Raw genomic sequence first — 20,460 nt, 5'->3', positions numbered from 1 at the left:
TGATTCTATGATTCTATGATTCTATGATTCTATGATTCTATGATTCTATGATTCTATGATTCTATGATTCTATGAATGGCATAAAGAGATGGACATATCTAACCTGAAGAAGAGAAAACCTGGAGGAGACATGATAAACATATATAAATATGTGAGGGGAAGTCATGGGGAGGAGAAAGCAAGCTTGTTTTCTGCTTCCCTGGAGACTAGGACGCAATGGAGCAATGGCTTCAAACTACAAGAAAGGAGATTCCACCTGAACATGAGGAAGAACGTCCTGGCTGGGAGAGCTGTTCAGCAGTGGAACTCTCTGCCTCGGAGTGTTATGGAGGCTCCTTCTATGGAGGCTTTTAAACAGAGGCTGGATGGCCATCTGTCGGGGGTGCTTTGAATGTGATTTTCCTGCTTCTTGGCAGAATGAGGTTGGACTGGATGGCCCATGAGGTGTAATCCCTGAATTGCTACTAGAGAGTTCCCAGGATTTGGGGCTTGAAAACAACTCGGCACCTGCAGAAGTTAATGAGCAAATAGATAGATGGCAGAATGGGGTTGGACTGGATGACCCATGATTCTATGATTCCCTGCCTTATTGGGATTCCTCGGTTGACCCCTTACCTCTTCGTAGCTCTCGGGGGAGAACATCCTCTCTGGCCACTCTTGGAGGTCCACCTGGGTCAGAGAGAGTAACAGTCTGTGATGCAATGAATCACATTCAGGATTAATTTCAATAGTGATGGAGCTAAGATTTGAAGAGTGAATTTTACAAGAAGGGAGTTTAAGAGTGGGTTACAGAAAGGGAAGAAGAGAGTGAGGAGTTGATATCGAGCTGCTTTTAGCGGGGTCCCCTTGAGAGAGAGAGAGACCCGAGGACCGCGCCTAAAGGGCTCTGGGTCCCTTGGTGAGGCCAGCGAGAGCCAATCCAAAAAGTAAAAATATTATAAATAATAATGCCTCATCCAAGTGGAAGAAGTTTCTTTTCAGCAATCGAGGTTTATTGTGATTCAGCTGAGATCAGATGCATTACAGGAATCATTCCACTGCAAGCATGGTTTTACAGAATTTCCAAGCATTTTTATAGTACACAGACAAAGGAAAACAGTTTCAAAAATCCCGCCCGCCCCCTGTCAGCCGGCTTCGTGCTGATTGGCTGGCCGCAGAACAGCTGGGAGGAGGCTTGGCAGCATGCCTCGCCTCTGGACCAATCAGCGGGCTCCGCTGCCTCTGGGAGGCCAATCAGTGCCTTCCTAGTGCCTCTGAAGATGGACCAATCGGCAGCCAGGAGGCGGGACGAAGCTTGGCAAAGACTGAGGAAATGACAGCCTTAAGGGGAATGTGAGGCTTTTGTCCTCACCTGGCGGGGTGTCCGATAGGGGAACAATAAGTTTCCTGGTCTGTGATGGGATTTGGGAGGAAGTATGAAAAGAAGCTTTCGGTGGCATTTGGACCTCAAAAAGGGGGATCAACAAAATACCTAAAAATGAATCAATCAGTCTGTTCTTCCTAAGTTTCTGTTGACCCTCCTCTCATCTTACTGTCTGCTCTGAAAGTAAGTTCGAGAAGGAATCAATCACTCACGGGCCCATGCAAATGTAAATATGGACCGTTTCGGGAGGACAAAGGATTTCCTCCCTGTTACAGTAATCCTCGGGTCACCTTCCTTTTGGGGCATGGGTCAAAGAGGAGAAGCAGGGAGGGGGACCAGAGTACATTTCATACAATATTCCATTACATAGATTTCATATATCTTATATTTCATGAGACAATCCCTCCCCCATCCCCAGCGAAAGTTTATTACAATATTGGATCTTTATTATAACGCAAACTGGAGATCTCATAGTCCTTTGGCAAAGGTGCGTGGAAACTGAGGCTGCTTGCATTTCAAGGCAAGCACCAGAAGGAAGTTCATGGCCAGGGATGTGGCAAACAGTTCAGTTCATGAAGCAGAGAGTCAATAAGAAAAAGGCAGAAGCCCAGTTATGGGCGCTGGGTTGGGTAGTAGCAGAGTCCATAGTCCAGTGCAGTCAGAGAGTTCACAAAGAGGAGACAGGAACCCAGTTATGTGCGCTGGGTCAGGAAGCAGCAGAATCCATTGTCCGGCCCTTGGCGAACTACAAATACTTGGGGGGGGGGGGGGGAAGATGCTCGGCATCAGAGTGAAGGAATTCACCAAGCACCAGGTGAAGAGAAGTGAGTAAGAGGTGAAGGAAAAGATCAGGATGATCTGAAAGAGATGGGAGGAAGGAAAATTGTACAGAAAGGTTGGTCCATGAGGTCACGAAGAGTCGGAGACGACTGAACGAATGAACAACAACATCTGTGGAAGGTCCAGGGTGGGAGAAAGAACTCTTGTCTGTTGCAGCTAGGTGTGAATGTTAAAGCCCTGGCAGACCATGCAAAAAAGGATTTGCGAAGCCCACCTCCTCCAAGATGAACGGAACCACCTCAACTGGGCTATTCAGGCCAAAGGAGACTCCACCTCAGACATCAGAAGAGCTGCAAGACCACCGAGAAGAAGCCACGAGAGTCAAGACCAAGACCCACCAAGAGGGAAATGGTTCTTGCCAGACATCAAGGGAACCCCTGACCGCAGAGGGAAGCTGATGAGGAAACACAACATACAAACTATCTCCAGACCCACCAAGAAAATCCAACCAATGCTACGTTCAGCAAAGGACAAGAGGGATCCTCTCACCTCTGCAGGAGCCTACCAGATACCATGCAGATGTGGACAAGAAGTCTACAGAGGGACCACCAAACACAGCCGCATTGCCCAGGAAAGGCACTGCAGACTACTCCAACCAGAGAAGTCAGCCATAGCAGAGCACCTGAGGAACCCACCTGGACACAGCATATTATTTGGGAACACAGAAATGCTCAACCACACCAACAACCACCATGTCAGACTACACAGAGAAGCCACTGAAATCCACAAGAAGCATGTGGACAATCTCAACAGAAAGGAGGAAACCAGGAAAATGAACAAAATCTGGCTACCAGTATTAAAAAACTGTAAAATTATAACAGTAAATAAGGAACAACACTCAAACACAGGGGAACTCCAGCCAGGAAACAATCAGGAACACCTGGTCATCTCTCCACAAGGAAATTTCCCAGGTAGTAAGAAGCTACACCTAAAAACTGTCAGGCCATCAAACGCTAATCAAGGTGGCCAAGTGAAACATTCACTCCTAGCTCCAACAGACAAGAGTTCTTTCTCTCTCCCACTCTGGACCTTATTCCACAGATATATAAACCCAAATATCCTAGATTCCAACAGACCTCACAACCTCTGTGGATGCTTGCTACATATGCAGGTGAAACATCAGGAGAGAATGTTTCTAGAAGATGGCCAGACAGCCTGAAAAACCTACAACAACCCAAGAGAGTAAAGGTTTGTGAGAGTGTGCATGTTTCCTCAATTACTCTGGTTGACTATATGGTACAGAGCGGTCAAGTGTGGTGCTCAACGAATACACCAACCCTTTGTATTTTCTGCAGATTCAACAGATTCCCCTCGTTTCTGAAACTAGAAATATTTGGCCACTGTATTTTTTTAGATGTGGCTCTTAATGAGACATGCCGCATTATCACGGGGTGTCTGCGCCCTACACCACTGGGGAAATTACACTGTCTAGCCGGTATTGCACCACCTGACATCCACCGGGAAGTAGTAGACAATAGTGAAAGGACCAAGGCAGAGACATCTCCAGCCCATCCCCTGTTTGCGTATCAGCCAGCACGTCAACGACTTAAATCTAGAAATAGTTTTCTAAGATCTACAGAGACACTCGCTGGAGCACCTCAGCAAGCAAGAGTCCAAAACTGGCAGGCTCAAACACAGAACCTCAATCAATGAGAGACTCCCTCCTGGGCAGACAGAAAGCTGGGCGACTTGTAAGGCGCTGAACAGACTGCTCTCTGGCGCCACAAGATGCAAAGCCAACCTTCAGAAATGGGGCCACAAAGTGGAATCCACGACATGCGAGTGTGGAGAAGAGCCAACCACTGACCACCTGTTGCAATGCAACCTGAGCCCTGCCACATGCACAATGGAGGACATTCTCACAGTGACACCAGAGGCACTCCAAGTGGTCAGCTACCGGTCAAAGAACATTTAATAGAATACCAAGCTTGCAAACTTTGTGTTTTGTTTGTTTGTTTGTTAAAAAATGCAATACAACTGTCTGGTTTGCTCCTGACATGATAAACAAATATTAGCTGTACATTGCAATGGCTATGTATAAACTGATGCTCTACTTGGAATATATTAATTGCCTGGAGATCTGCTAACCAGGGAGGAGTGATCCGGAACCTGGGGTCTCAGAAATGGGGGGCTCCTTGGGGGGAAAGGCAGTAAGCAGAATGAGGGGAGACCCGAAAAAGGCCCACCCCGTGGCCAACAGGCAATAGCTGTCGTCTGGACTTACCTTTCCTCTGCTTGGCTGCTGGGTGCTCTCCTCGAAGAGCTCAGAGGAAGACCCCCATTCGAGCAGAGCCTCTTGCTTCAAGAGGGAATTCCGGTGGTCCTGGGAGGAGAGAAGGCACTCGGTTAGATTCAGACGGCAGAGGCCGTCGGGTTTGCCAGCAGAGCTTCATAATTGGGGGTGACTTTGCATGCAGTCACCTCTGTGTCATGAGGTGACAATATTCTTTTAATCCATTTCCAGGGAGACAGAGTGAATTAGGTACTTTACAGAGAAAGAAGTAGACTATATAACTACAAGGGTTGAATGAAAAGTAATGCCTCCACCTTCGTTACTTGGGTTTGGAGGGGAATATTTCAATAAATCAAACAGAAATACCAGAGATAAAACTCCAATGCAAAGGTTAAAATGTGAATATAAATCCAAGGAGTAGGGTAAACTCACGAGGTTAGATAATCCAAAGACAAAGAATAAAACATCCACTAAAGTGATCCAAGAATCAAAGAACAATACAAAACTTGAGTTCATGGTAAAATCCCCAAGACTAAAAGCAAAACTTGACCAGGACATGACTTGAAGAAATAATCCTTAGAAAGTGCTCTTCAACTACCACTATCTGCTTTCCCACATAATCACCAGACAATTGGATACATTTCGGCCAACAACGAACAAGTTTTCTGAAGCTGTCACGGAAGAAGTCGACACTCTGTTTCCACAACTGGCATCTCACAGTTCTCTTAACATCTTCATCGGAAGAATCATGATGTCTCCGCAGATCTTCTTTCACTATCAGGAACAGATGGAAGTCAGACGGTGCTAAATCTGGACTGTATGGAGGATGTCGTACGGTGGTGAGATCCAGTCTCTGAAGTTCTGCTGTGTACCCATCGTGCACAGATCTTCCGATAGCCAAACAAGCAATAATGTGACCCACACATTCTTGTGAAATGCCAATTATGCTTGAAATTTCTCTCTGAGTGATACGACAATCCTCCTGAATCAATCTGTCAACCTTTTGCTTTTGAAACTCAGTGGTTGCTGTCACAGGACGTCCAACTCTTTGTTTGTCACGCAAGTCAGATGTTCCCACCTCAACATCTTTAAACTTACTCACCAACGACGGACAGTACTCACATCAACACAATCACCATAAACAGCTTGCATTGTTTGATGAACATGTAGATGTTTCGGCTGCATCTATGGCAGGCATCTTCAGAGGTTGTGAGGTCACACCTCTGAGGATGCCTGCCATAGATGTAGGTGAACCGTCAGGAGAGAATGCTTCTAGAACATGGCTATATAGCCCAAAAAACCTACAACATTCCAGTTTGTCCTGTGAAAGGACTCTGCTGTATCTAGCTTGCTTTTGGGAAACTTGCTATCCAGCTTGCAGCAGTTCAGGGATTTGAAAACTATAAATCTTCAAGGCATATCCTTGAGGGAAAGGATGCTTTCTCTTCTTGCACATGTTCAATTTTGCACCTTGGGGAAGACCGGGACCTCGCTCCCATCTACATGTATTTGGGGTCCTTGGAGGAGAAAGGGTGGAAGGCGCACCTTGAGCTCCTGCATCCGTGCCGTCAACCATTGGCCGCTCATCCTCCGCACAGACGCCCTGGTGTCGCCCTCTTTCACCGGCCAGGACTCCATCTCCTTGAAGAAGTAGTTGTGTGGGTCCTGCACCCCCACGTCCTGGATCAGGTCCTTCACGGCAACCCTGGGAAACACGGAGAGAGCAAGAAGAGGCTGGGGAGTCATTTCATAGGGGATAGGGACTGCAAGCTTGGAAGGAACCACCCCTCATGGAAAGAAAACCATGCAAACCAAGGTTGGAGACAATGTGTTGTCGAAGGCTTTCATGGCTGGAATCACGAGGTTCTTGTGGGTTTTTTTGGGCTATAGGGCCATGTTCTAGAGGCATTTTCTCCTGACGTTTCGCCTGCATCTATGGCAAGCATCCTCAGAGGTAGTGAACCAGCCTGGACACAGCATATTATTTGAGAACACAGAAGTGCTGGACCACACCAACAACCACCATGTCAGGCGACACAGAGAAGCCACTGAAATCCACAAGAAGCATGTGGACAATTTCAACAGAAAGGAGGAGACCATGAAAATGAACAAAATCTGGCTCCCAGTATGAAACAACTCTAAAATTACAACAGAAAAACAGCAGAGAGGAAACAACCAGGCACATCTTAACACCTCTCAACAAAAGATTTTCCCAGGCTCAGCCAGGCCTTCAAATGCTAATGAAGGTGGTCAGTTGAAACATTCACACCTAGCTCCAGCAGAGAAGAACTCTTTGCCCCACCCCAGCCATTCCACAGATATATAAACCCATTTTCCTAATTCCAACAGACCTCACTACCTCTGAGGATGCTTGCCATAGATGCAGGCGAAACGTCAGGAGAAATGCCTCTAGAACATGGCCCTATAGCCTGAAAAAACCCACAAGAACCTAAGGTTGGAAACACATTGCATTGAGAGTAGGCATGGGCTAACTTCAGCCCTCCAGGTGTTTTGGACTTCAACTCCCATAATTCCTAACAGCCGGTAAGCTGTTAAGAATTGTGGGAGTTGAAGTCCAGAACACCTGAAGGGCCAAAGTTGGTTCATGCCTGGGTTAATGCGTCCAACATGTTGGAATGTCCAACCTATAAATCCTGTAACTTTGTAGAAGTTGTCAGATCCAACAATCACTTGCTGGAGTAATCTTTTTACTTTTTAAATGAGCCTTTTCTATTACAGGTGTGTCACAAGAAATACAGCATCCAGATTTGATCAATGGGGATTCAACATGATATATCATCCGGAGTTTCGGGGTGTGATGTCATTTGTATGCAGATGATGTTCAACTCTGTCACTCCTTTCCACCTGCTACTAAGGAGGCTGTTCAGGTCCTGAACCGGTGCTTGGCCGCTGTGACGGTCTGGATGGGGGCGAACAAATTGAAATTGAATCCAGACAAGACAGAGGTACTCCTGGTCAGTCACAAGGCCAAACAGGGTATAGGGTTACAGCCTGTGCTGGATGGGGTTGCGCTCCCCCTGAAGACGCAGGTTCGCAGTTTGGGTGTGATCCTGGACTCATCGCTGAGCCTGGAGCCCCAGGTTTCGGCGGTGACCAGGGGAGCATTCGCACAGTTAAAACTTGTGTGCCAACTGCGCCCGTACCTTGGGAAGTCTGACTTGGCCACGGTAGTCCACGCTCTGGTTACATCCCGTCTAGACTACTGCAACGCTCTCTACGTGGGGTTGCCTTTGAAGACGGCTCGGAAGCTCCAATTAGTCCAACGTTCGGCAGCCATGATACTAACAGGAGCGGAGCGCAGGGAGCACACAACTCCTCTGCTGCACCAGCTCCACTGGCTGCCGATTTGCTACCGGGCTCAATTCAAAGTGCTGGCGTTGGCCTTTAAAGCCCTAAACGGTTCTGGCCCAACTTATCTATCCGAACGTATCTCAACCTATCAGCCCACCAGGACCCTAAGATCTTCTGGGGAGTCCCTGCTCTCTATCCCGCCGGCTTCACAAGTGCGGCTGGCAGGAACGAGAGACAGGGCCTTTTCTGTGGTGGCCCCTCGCCTCTGGAACGCCCTTCCCATGGAGGTAAGATCAGCCTCCTCGCTGATGGTATTTCGAAGAAGACTAAAAACTTGGATGTTCAAACAGGCATTTGGTTAATTCGGTGCAATGAATGTGTTGATTACGGATTGGTAATATGGATGATGCAATTGGACCACGATTTTAGTTAGGAGATGTATTGGATTGTGATTTTGTGATTTCGTGTAATATTGTGTATTATGTTTTTTTATGGTTTTAATTGTATACTGTGCACTGCATACTTTGTTGTAAACCGCGTTGAGTCGCCAGTTAGGCTGAGAAACGGCGGTATACAAGGACAGTAAATAAATAAATAAATAAATATTGAGGCAGCAACCTCTAAATACAAACGACAAACTGATCAGCTTCGATGTGGTATCTCTATTTACCATGGTCCCGGTAGCAGACACCATGGCACTCATCAACCAGAGGTTCCCAGAAGACATCACGGCGCTGTTTCACCATTGCCTCACCACCAGTTACTTTCAGTGGGACAATGAATTCTACGAACAGAAAGATGGAGTAGCTCTGGGGAGCCCTCTCAGCCCAGTCATAGCTAACTTCTACATGGAACACTTTGAAGAACAAGCCCTGGAGACAGCAACCAAAAAGCCCACGATATGGTTCAGATATGTGGATGACACCTTCACCATTTGGAGCCATGGAGATGAAGAACTCAACAGGTTCCTGGACCATCTTAACAGCATCCACCCAAACATCCAGCTCACTATGGAAAAAGAAAAGGAAGGAAGACTGCCTTTTCTAGATGTCCTAGTCATCCGCAAACCAGATCAACAATTGGGTCACACCGTCTACAGAAAACCCACACACACAGATAGAGATCTACATCAAAACTCCAACCATCACCCAAGTCAAAAAAGAAGCACCATTAAAGCCTTGCCAGAGCGTGCAAAAAGAATCTGCGAAGCCCACCTCCTCCAAGATGAACTGAACCACCTCAACTGGGCTCTCCAGGCCAATGGACACTCCACCTCAGACCTCAGAAGAGCTGCAAGACAACTGAGAACAAGCCACGAGAGTCAAGACGAAGGTCCACCCAGAGGAAAAGTGTTCTTGCCAGACATCAAGGGAACCACTGACCGCATAGGGAAGCTGAGGAGGAAACACAACATACAAACAATCTACAAACCCACCAAGAAAATCCAACAAATGCTCCGTTCAGCAAAGGACAAAAGGGATCCTCTCACCTCTGCAGGAGTCTACCGTATACCATGCAGCTGTGGACAAGTCTACAGAGGGACCACCAAACGCAGCAATGCCCAGACACGCATCAAGGAACATGAAAGGCACTGCAGACTACTTCAACCAGAGAAGTCAGCCATAGCAGAGCACCTGATGAACCAGCCTGGACACAGCATATTATTTGAGAACACAGAAATGCTGGACCACTCTCACAACCACCATGTCAGACTACACAGAGAAGCCATTGAAATCCACAAGCATGTGGACAATTTCAACAGAAAGGAAGAGACCATGAAAATGAACAAAATCTGGCTACCAGTATTAAAAAACTCCAAAATTATAACAGCTAAACAACAGAGAGGAAGAAACCAGGCACAGATTAACACCTCCCAGCAACAGATTTTCCCAGGTTCAGGCAGGCCTTCAAATGCTAATGAAGGTGATTAGCTAAACATTCACACCTAATTGCAGCAGGGAAGAGCTCCTTGCCCCACCCCAGCCATTCCACAGATATATAAACCCATTGTCCTAATTCCAACAGACCTCTACCTCTGAGGATGCTTGCCATAGATGCAGGTGAAACGTCAGGAGAAATGCCTCTAGAACATGGCCATATAGCCCGAAAAAACCCACAAGAACTGAACCTCTAAAGATTTCCTAAAAGAGATTGAAAACCCCAAAGACCAAATCCAGGGACCCTACAATGTAACCTGATTTTACCTATGTGGTTAGCTCCAGGTCAACTTATTTTCCCTGAATAGGATAAAGTTAGAATTATGGTCATTATCAGATTAGGGAACCAAGTGCTCTGTACTTTAGAAAGAATCAATACCAATAAAGATAGAAAGGCAGTAAACAGGCAATAAATGACCCATGACCGTGGCCAAGTCTGACCCCTCCCACCCCCCAATGCCCCATGTCCCTCCCTCCAACTACCCTCACCTGAAGGCCGGAGGGGAGATGACATAATAGGTCATGAGCTCCACCATCAGCTCCTCCTTGTCCTTGTCCAGGTTCAGCAGCATCCGCAGTGCAGACAGGATGAACTTCCTCTGGTCCCGGTCCTAGGATTTGATGTGGGTTTAAATTTAAATGAGCCCCAACTCTTTCACATTGATTTCTTTCTTTTATTATTACAGAAATCTAGTGAATTTTCAAAAAAGAGAGAACTTAAATGCCTCAATCTATATAACTGTGAAAAAGGTCTTGAAGTCCTTGTGGACAAGTTAAACATGAGCCAACAATGCGTTGCGGCGGCAAAAAAGTCAATGGGATGTTGGCCTGCATCAATAGGAGCATAGTGTCTAGATCCAGGGAAGTCCTGCTCCCCATGCTCTATTCTGCCTTGGTCAGATCAAACCAGAATCACACTGTGTCCCATTCTGGGCACCACAACTGAAGGGCGAGGTTGACTCTAACCTGGAATGTGTTCAGAGGAAGAGGGCAACTCAAAGGATCAAAGGTTTGGTGAACAAGCCCTATGAGGACCAGCTGCGCCCGTACCTTGGGAAGTCTGACTTGGCCACGGTAGTCCACGTTCTGGTTACATCCCGTTTAGACTACTGCAACGCTCTCTACGTGGGGTTGCCCTTGAAGACGGCCCGGAAGCTTCAATTGGTCCAACGTGCGGCAGCCATGATACTAACAGGAGCAGGACGCAGGGAGCATACAACCCCCTTGTTGTACCAGCTCCACTGGCTGCCAATCTGCTACCGGGCTCAATTCAAGGTGCTGGCATTGGCCTATAAAGCCCTAAACGGTTCCGGCCCAAGATACCTATCCGACCGCATCTCAACCTACGAGCCCACCAGGACTTTGAGATCTTCCAGGGAGGCCCTGCTCTCGATCCCAAGCACGGCTGGCGGGGACGAGAGATAGGGCCTTCTCGGTGGTGGCTCCTCGGCTGTGGAACACTCTTCCCACGGACATTAGACTGGCTCCTTCCCTGATGATATTCCGCAGGAAATTAAAGACTTGGTTGTTCAAGAAGGTATTCGAACAAGAAGTGCAATGATTGGTAATGACTATAGGAATGGAACAATGGAAAATGATACTGGATTGTGGTTTGGACGATGAGACGACGCTGAATGGTTTCCGTAGTAATGACTATGTTTTGTATAATGCTGGATTGTGAATTGTTTTTATACTGTCTTGTATTTTTTTGATCCTATGTTGTACACCGCTGTGAGTCGCCCCTGAGCTGAGAACAGCGATATATAAGCAAAATAAATAAATAAATAAATAAATAAAGAGTGTCGCAACTCAGGATAGATTCACCTTGCTCAGAACACCACACACACCAAGGCTATAGATCTTGTAGTTTATTAAAGTAAAGGCAAAGTCTTAAACACAAAAGTAAAGTTGCAAAAGTTCAGAGTCTTAAATGCAAAGGCAGAGTTTCCAAAGGCAAATAACATGAAGCATAATCCATAAGCTTTGATCAAACAAGATTCCATGGCAGCATGACAGAGTCCCAAAAAGCCAAGATCCAAATCAAAGTCCCAAGAAGCCAAAAGCATAGCCCAAAAGCCGAGGCAATCCATAGAAGTTATCAGGGTGTTGGCTGAAGTTGCACTGACAAAAGGTTGCCTTCAACCAGCTTGTTTAATATGCTTTCCCAGCATGAAAGCATTCCTTTGACCTCTAACCTCTCTCTTGTTTGCAAGCCTTGTACTGCAGCGAACCCTCAGTTGCAAGCGATCCTCCCTATCTAAATCTGCCCAGCCTTCAAGGTCGAAGAGCTCATTATCCTGGGACTGGGAATCGGCAGGCTGAGAGTTTGCAGGCTGGCTCACCTCCTCCTGATCTCTGTGAAGTTTCACTAAGATCAGAAATCTCTTCTAAAACAACATCCCTTGTCATGGGAAACTGGAACTCCTCGTCTTCAGCATCAACAATGTCTGTATCAACAACAGGAACATGTTCAGGAATCTGAAACCCATCATCCTCTTCCTGAGGTTCCAGCTGCTGAGCCACAACAAAGAGCTGGGCATGTTTAGCCTTAAGAAGAGAAGGCTGAGAGGAGGCATGATGGGATCCTTGGATCAATATGTGAGGGGAAGTTTTAGGGAGGAGGGAGCAAGCTTTTGGAGACTAGGATGCAATAGAACTCCAATATGCTGATGACAACGTCATCTGTGCTCATTCAGAAGAAGACCTACAAGCCACACTAAACACCTTCGCAGAAGCGTACGAGAAGCTCGGCCTGCCCTTGAACATTGAGAAATCCAAAGTGCTGTTCCAGCAGTCACCAGCCAATCCTTCTCCAATGCCAGAAATACAGCTTAATGGTGTAACATTAGAAAATGTGGACTATTTCCACTCCCTTGGCAGCCACCTCTCCACCAAAGTCAACATTGACACCGAAATGTCATGCGTTAGCATGAGTAGCATGCAGATTGACTCTAGCCCAGTTAACTGTGTGTGTGATGAATTGGCTCATAAAAGAAAAACACACGAGACTTCGGCTTAAAGTAGAAAAGAAAATATTGTAGCATACAAAAACAAAGTAGCAGGATTACTGTTTCCACAAAAGTAACATGAAACAATATCTTCTGAGAGAGATCACTACTCAGCTGAGATAAGCAGGAATCCTTGTCCTCTTCTCATGGCCGTGTCTTCGCAGGACATCTGCAGCATAGTCCCCGGCTTACACAAAGCAGAACGGCACAGAGGCATAGATGCACAATAGCATAAACGCACAATGGCCAAGAACTAAACACACAGTAGCTATCTTTATACACATGAAAATAACACTCTCAATTAACTCTTCAATTAACTGAAACAGCTGTAGCACAAACAGCCTTGAACCTTACAGCAACTTAAAGTTATAGCACAAACAACATTGATCCTTACAACAACTTAGATAAAGTACGTTGCAACCTCTTAGGAGCAACACGAAATACAACACCTCCTGAGCTCTGCAAGTGCAGCATTTTCCCAAATGAAGCAGAGAGTGTTTGAGGACCGGGACATCCATAGCGATACCAAGGGGCTTCTTTATAAAGCTATTGTCCTCCCAACCCTGCTATATGTCTGCAAAACGTGGACTGTCTACAGACATCACATGCAACTCCTGGAACGATTCCATCAGCACTGCCTCTGGAAAATCCTGCAAATCTCTTGGGAAGACAGGCAGACAAATGTCAGCATGCTGGAAGAAGCAAAGACCACCAGCAGTGAAGCGATGGTCCTCCACCATCAACTCCACTGGACCAGCCACGTTGTCCGGATGTCCAAAGATCACTGTCTCCCAAAGCAGTTGCTCTACTCCGAACTCAAGAACGGAAAACCACAGGGAGGAGGAGGGAGCAAGCTTGTTTTCTGCTTCCTTGGAGACTAGGACGCAAGGGAACAATGGCTTCAAACTACAAGAGAGGAGATTCCATCTGAACACGAGGAAGAACTTCCGGACTGTGAGAGCCGTTCAGCAGTGGAACTCTCTGCCCCGGAGTGTGGTGGAGGCTCCTTCTTTGGAAGCTTTTAAACAGAGGCTGGATGGCCATCTGTCAGGGGTGATTTGAATGCAACATTCCTGCTTCTTGGCAGAATGGGGTTGGACTGGATGATGGCCCAGGAGGTCTCTTCCAACTCTTTGATTCTATGATTCTATGAAATGGAATGTTGGAGGATAGGGAAAGAGATTGAAAGATGGGGTCAAAGCCAATCTTAAAAACTGTGTAAAATAAATGTGAATTCTTCTTAATGGAAAAATAAGACATGCCCTGAAGATAAGCCCTAGCGCACCTTTGGGAGCAAAAATTAATATAAGACACTGTCTTATTTTTGGGGAAACAGGGTATTTGTACAGAGCTGTTTGACTTTTTGCTACTGAAACTTCAAGATAGAAAGCCGTTCTGAGATGGAACGAAAAAGTCTGCTGTTTGCCTGTCTGAGCTGTTCTAATCAGGTGCCTCCAGATGACCGAGGAGACACTTAGAGCAGTGTTTCTTAACCTGGGGGTCAGGACCCCTGGGGGGGTCGTGAGGGGGGTGTCAGAGGGGTCGTCAAGGACCATCACATAACACAGTATTTTCTGTTGGTCATGGGAGTTCCTTGTGTCAAGTTTGGCTCAATTCCATCACAGGTGGAGTTCAGAATTGTATAGTTCACCTACAATCTTTGATTGTAGGTGAACTATAAATCCCAACAACTACAACTCCCAAATGTCAAGGTCTGTTTTCCCCAAACTCCACCAGTATTCACATTTGTGCATATTGAGTGTTCATGCCAAGTTTGGTCCAGATCTATCATTGTTTGAATCCACAGTTCTCCCTGAATGTAGATGAACTGCAACTCCCAAACTCAAGGTCAATGCCCACCGAACCCTTCCAGTATTTTCTGTTGGTCATGAGAGTTGTGTGTGCCAAGTTTGGCTCAATTTCATCACAGATGGAGTTCAGAATGCTCTTTGATTGTAGGTGAACTATAAATCCCAGCAACTACAACTCCCAAATGTCAAGGTCTGTTTTCCAAAACTCCACCAGTATTCACATTTGGGCATTTTGAGTTTTCTTGTCAAGTTTAGTCCCGATCCATCATTGTTTGAGTCCACAGGGCTCTCTGGATGTAGGTGAACTACAACTCCCAAACTCAAAGTCAATGCCCACTAAACCCTTCCAGTATTTTCTGTTGGTCATGGGGGTTCTGTGTGCCAAGTTTGGCTCAATTCCACTGCTGATGGAGTTCAAAATTCTCTTTGATTGTAGGTGAACTATAAATCCCAGCAACTACAACTCCCAAATGACAAAATCAATCCTCCCTCAACCTCACCAGTACTCCCATTTGGGTGTATCGGGTATTTGTGCCAATGAAAATACATCGTGCATATTAAATATTTACTTTACAATTCATCACAGTAGTAAAATGACAGTTGTGAAGTAGCAACAAAAATAATTTTATGGTTGGTTGTCAACACAACACAAGAAACTGCATTAAGGGGTCACGGCATTAGGAAGGTTGACAACCACTGACTTAGAGCTTTCCAGGCTCATAGATTGAGCATAATATTCCTAACAGGTCCAAGTTCTTAGACACACAAACACTCCACAATTCAAAAGTGAGAGATAGTGGGAGTGATCCTGGACTCATCGCTGAGCCTGGAAGTCCAGGTCTCGTCGGTGGCCGGGAGAGCTTTTGCACAATTAAAACTTGTGCGCCAGTTGTGCCCGTACCTTGGGAAGTCTGATCTGGCCACGGTGGTCCACGCTCTTGTTACATCCCGGATAGACTACTGCAATGCACTCTACATGGGGTTGCCTTTGAAGACTGTTCGGAAACTTCAATTAGTCCAGCGGGCGGCAGCCAGATTACTCACCGGAGCGTCATACAGGGAGCACACCACCCCCCTGTTGTGTCAGCTCCACTGGCTGCCGATCCAGTTCCAAGCACAATTCAAAGTGCTGGTTTTGACCTACAAAATCCTATACAGTTCCGGCCCAGCGTATCTGTCCGAACGCATCTCCTTCTACGTCCCACCTCGGAGTTTAAGATCTTCTGGGGAGGCCCTGCTCTTGGCCGCACCTCTATCACAAGTGAGACTGGTGGGGACGAGGAGTAGGGTCTTCTCGGTGGTGGCCCCTCACCTGTGGAATTCACTCCCTGGGGAAATTAGGTCACCGACATCCCTCCTCTCTTTTAGAAGGAAATTAAAAACATGGATTTGGGACCAGGCATTTGGGTAATCTGGCAAATAGACAAAGGACAAGCGATGACTAGAATTGATGGATTTGACAATGTGGAATTGAATTTACGGACTCTGAGCTGGCAAACGTTGAGCACTAGATTAGTTTTTATGGATGATGATGTATAATGGATTGTTTTAATTGTTTTAATTACTGTTTATATATGTTTTATTTTTATCCTATTGTTGTGTTGGCATCTAATTGTGCCTTTTGTAAGCCGCCCTGAGTCCCCCCTCGGGGGTTGGGAAGGGTGGGGTAGAAGTGCGAGAAATAAATAAATAATAAAAATAGCGAGAGAGCCACTCACCATGGAGGAGGGATCCTCCTCTCCCTTGTTCAGGACATAGAGGACCGTTTTGTAGATGACATCCTTCATCTGGCCTTGCAGTGTCTCCCTCAGCCTGGCAATGGCACTCACCAAGTCCGCCTTCGTCCCAAAGTCCACCTTGACCAGGCTGCTCAGCAGGATGGTCAAGAACTCATTGACGGTCATATCGGGAGGGAAGCCCTGGAAGAGAAGAAAAAACACAACCTCAGTTACTGCCATATCAAGTTCGGTATTCCTCTCAACCTCAAAGGGTATTCTCTTTATATATATATATAGATACACAACAATATATACATAGATATACCCACACAAAACACATATACACAGACTGAGCCACAGCAATGTGTGGCAGGGGACAGCTTGTATGTGCGTTTGCATATATATATATATATATATATATATATATATATAGTTTTGTGCATGCGATGTAATGTATTTTTTGGTTTTTAGCCTTTTAAGTCTCTTCTGCTGTGTTTTCAGTGATGTATGAGTGATGGTCACTTGTTGACCTGATAGGTGTCTTGTGTCCAAATTTGGTGTCAATTCATCCAGTGGTTTGTTTTTGAGTTATGGTAATCCCACAAACAAACATTACATTGTGTTGTAGGTTTTTCAGGCTGCCTGGCTATGTTCTAGAAGCATTCTCTCCTGACATTTCACCTGCATCTGTGGCAAGCATCCACAGAGGTTGTGACAAGCACAACCTCTGAGGATGCCTGCCATAGATGCAGGCGAAATGTCAGGAGAGAATGCTTCTGGAACATAGCCAGGCAGCCCGAAAAACTTACAACAACCCAGTGATTCCGGCCATGAAAACCTTCAACAGAACATTACATTTTTATTTATATAGATTACACCATTTGACCCCAGTGTTTCTATTAATACAGGATTAATGGATTTAGCCATGGATTTTTGTTCTCTCCTGTGATGTCACCGCAAGCCCTCCTTGTTCCCTGTCCGCTCACCTCTGGGAAAAGTGCCTTGAACCACTCATGCTCCAAAAACGGCTGAATAAAGAACGGCGGCTCTTTCCGCCTGTCTTTGTATTGGGATTCATCCAGCTGCGTCAGGAAAACAGCAGGAGCCTTCTGAAAGAAAGGAGAGGGGTGGCAAAGCCAAGACTTCATAGGAAAAGCTTGTGCTTGTGTGGAGTACCTACAAAAACTCTATGGGAGAGGCAAGGCAATCCAAAGGCATCCCCTGGTTTACCTGGAAACCACTTTCCAGGTAAACCAAATGCAGAGATGTTCCACACCCCACTGTCTGCACACATCCTTGGCCATTCCTTCCATCCTCACCCTTCGGAAGTGACCCCCTCCTCACCTCTTTGAAGCTGAGGGACTTTGGTGTGCGGGGCTGCACTGGTGGTTCTTCAGGTTCTACCGGGGGTGAAGTGACCTCAGGAGGTGACCAGAAGAAGCTTCTATCCAAGGGGCCCTCCTGGAAAAGACAGCAGAGGAAGGACAGTTCTTGCAGGTCGTGGCTCCAGCCGTTGACTGGTGGCAGGACAACCAAGGCTGAACCCAGGCATTTCACTGCTGGAATTGGACACAGTGTGATTCCAGGTGAAGTGGTCTGACCAAGGCAGGATAGAGGGGTCACCTGATTTCCTTGGATCTAGGCACTAGACTCCTCTTGATGCAAGCCAACATCCCATTGGCCTTGTTTGAGAAAGAAGAGGTTGGCTGATACATTTTTTGGTAGAATTGGAACCATTTATATTATTGATACAGAAAAATGTAAAAATGCTGGCAGGTTTTGGAGATTAAGTAAATACTGAGATAGTAAAGTAAAATATAGAAGTTTTATTGAGGTAAGGAGTTAGTGAGATGGCAAGAATATTTTCATTGTATGTCTTTAATATGGAAAGTGGGAAATCCATTCTAACTTTCAAATAATTTTAATTTAGGATTATTGGTTTCAGGTGGAGGAATTAGTTTTAGTAGGTGGTGTATGGGTGAAATAAGTGATGCATTAGAAGATAACTGTGTTTACAAATTGGATAATGAATGATACTCAAGGGATGGCCCAGTGGCCTAATGGATAAGGCATCAGCCTCCAGAGCTGGGGATTGTGGGTTCAAGTCCCATCTGGGTTGCGTGGGTTCATTTTACCCATTTCCTCTTCACCTTACCTCCATGGGCCCTGTGATCTCCATAATCCTCTCCTCGTCTTCCTCCTCTTCCTCCTTTCTCCTCCTCATCGCCTCCAGCTCTTCCTGGCTGTGGAGCTGCTGGGAAACCACTGAATTGGGCACGAATCCAGAGGCAATCCTGGGTAGCGGCATGCTCTGATGACTCTGTGGGGTAATGGGGCTGAAGTCAGAAACTGAACACTTTTGGGGCGAATTTTGACCTTTTTGCAAAGCCACGTTGCTGTGTTACCAAGCCACATCACCCTTGGACTTCTTCCTAGTTGAAGGAAAGTGAAGCAGGCAGCTGAGGAGACTATATTTTCCCCAATAGCAATATCTACTGTGTTTCATTGCATAATAGTCGCCATCCCCCATTTTTGGACTGACAAAATTGTTAATTTTGTGTTCCTCACATAATAGTCGCAGAGCTATTTGGGGTTACTTCCTTCCTTCCTTCGTTCTCTGAAGGCAAGGCATTTTCAAAATGATGAAATGGGGTTCTCTGGAGCTCTGCTCTTCTCTCTTTCCTCCAAAGAACTCTATTTCAGGTTTCGCAAACTGCCTTGCCTTCAGAGAAAGAAGGAAGGGAGGAAAGGGGACTATTCCTTCCTCTTCCTCCAAGGAAAGGCAGCTGAAAATAGCAAACAAACAGAAACATAACTGTTTATTTGAGGCTGGATCATCCCTTCTTCTCATTCCCTTTCAGAGGTAAGGCATTTTATTTATTCGAAAAACCAACAGAACTTTTTTCCTCATGTAATAGTCGCACCCACACCCATGGTTTTTAACTATGATTTTAAATTCACATTCAATGGCTATTGTAATCTTTGTTCCGTGTATTTTAATATGTTTTTATAGAAATATGTTTAATATATGATGTATTTTAACTCAAGCCACCTCAAGCTGTAAGGAGAATAATACATAAAATTGTTGTTGTTGTTGTTGTTGTTGTTGTTATGGATATGAGAAAATCAACCTGTATATCTATGATTGCATATAATAAATGGTCTTAAACATTAATAAAGAATCTGAAAAACAAAACAAAACAAATAACTTCTGGTCCCAAGCAATTTGGATAATAGAGACTCAACCTGTATATCTGTGACTGCAAATAATAAATAATCTGAAATAATCCAAAATATTCGGATAAGGGAGAACTGATTTATATATCTACACTACATATAATAAATAGTCTTAAGCATTAATAGAAAATCTTGGGGGGGGGGGGACCAGAACTCTTGATTCCAGGTACTGTATTTTGGAGAAGGTAGACAAGGCATGGGCAAACTTCAGCCATCCAGGTGTTTTGGACTTCAACTCCCACAATTCCTAACAGTCTACTAGTTGCTAGGAATTGTGGGAGTTTAAGCCCAAGAAACCTGGAGGAGAGCCAAAGTTTGCTCATGCTTGAGGTAGACTCAACCTGACTGCACATAATAAATAGCTCTAAATATTAATAGAGAATTGGCTCATTCCCCCCTATAAATCTCCTGAGATTCCAAGATTTAAGAGTGCTTAAAAGGAGTGTTGCTATGAATGATGTCTGTCTGGACTGTCAGGTAGAAAAATGCTGTATTAGATGAGAATGCACTGCATGTATTTCCAGTGTGCGGAAAAATACAATCTAATGCACATGTGTTCATAGCAGGGCTAAAACAAGAGAAGATGTGATCCTAGAGGGACAGCCAAGTCATAACCATGTGACTGGGACTGCATCGTTTCCTGTGGTTCCTGGAGGTGAAAATGGGAGTGGCCTGAATGTGCACTTCCTCTTTGCCATGTGGACCTCTGTCATCTTTGCCATGATTTCTCTGCATCCGTAATCCATCTCCATCCTTGTCATGTGTGTGTCATGCTATGGTTGGTGTAATGACTCTTACCTTGTAGGCCAAAGGAGAAGCCTGGGATAGCAGTAAGGCAAACCTCCATGTTGTGAGTGTAAGCCAGGGAGGCAGACATCTTGAGAGGGGAAAGTTGGAAGATGGGAGGAGCTGGAGGTCTCCTGGGATTGGCTAGAGCAGATGGGAGGAGCCAAGTCTTGGGAGGGAAAAAGTGTCAGCTTCTAAGAGAGAAGAGGAGTTGG

At 45.7% G+C, this 20,460-nt stretch overlaps 1 protein-coding gene and 1 non-coding gene across 2 annotated transcripts in view; one reads left to right on the top strand and one right to left on the bottom strand.

Moving 5' to 3' along the window:
- Window positions 1-20,460, bottom strand: part of WDR97 (WD repeat domain 97) — an 89,158-nt gene that overhangs the window by 20,730 nt on the left and 47,968 nt on the right. The window contains exons 19-26 of the mRNA XM_067467204.1: window positions 18,378-18,542; window positions 17,567-17,683; window positions 17,209-17,331; window positions 16,223-16,423; window positions 10,175-10,296; window positions 5,982-6,141; window positions 4,428-4,526; window positions 616-669 (exon numbers count right to left, since the gene is read on the bottom strand). Of these exons, the coding sequence (XP_067323305.1) occupies window positions 616-669; window positions 4,428-4,526; window positions 5,982-6,141; window positions 10,175-10,296; window positions 16,223-16,423; window positions 17,209-17,331; window positions 17,567-17,683; window positions 18,378-18,542 (1,041 nt within the window). The remainder of the gene's footprint in view (window positions 1-615; window positions 670-4,427; window positions 4,527-5,981; window positions 6,142-10,174; window positions 10,297-16,222; window positions 16,424-17,208; window positions 17,332-17,566; window positions 17,684-18,377; window positions 18,543-20,460) is intronic.
- On the top strand, window positions 18,269-18,341 carry TRNAW-CCA (transfer RNA tryptophan (anticodon CCA)). Its single transcript has one exon. It is a non-coding gene; the product is annotated as a tRNA-Trp (tRNA).

The sequence above is a fragment of the Anolis sagrei genome, chromosome 4, assembly GCF_037176765.1.
Source record: "Anolis sagrei isolate rAnoSag1 chromosome 4, rAnoSag1.mat, whole genome shotgun sequence".
NCBI lineage: Eukaryota > Metazoa > Chordata > Lepidosauria > Squamata > Dactyloidae > Anolis > Anolis sagrei.
The sequence above is the reverse complement of the archived record's forward strand: the minus strand, read 5'-3'. Positions and strand labels throughout refer to the sequence as shown.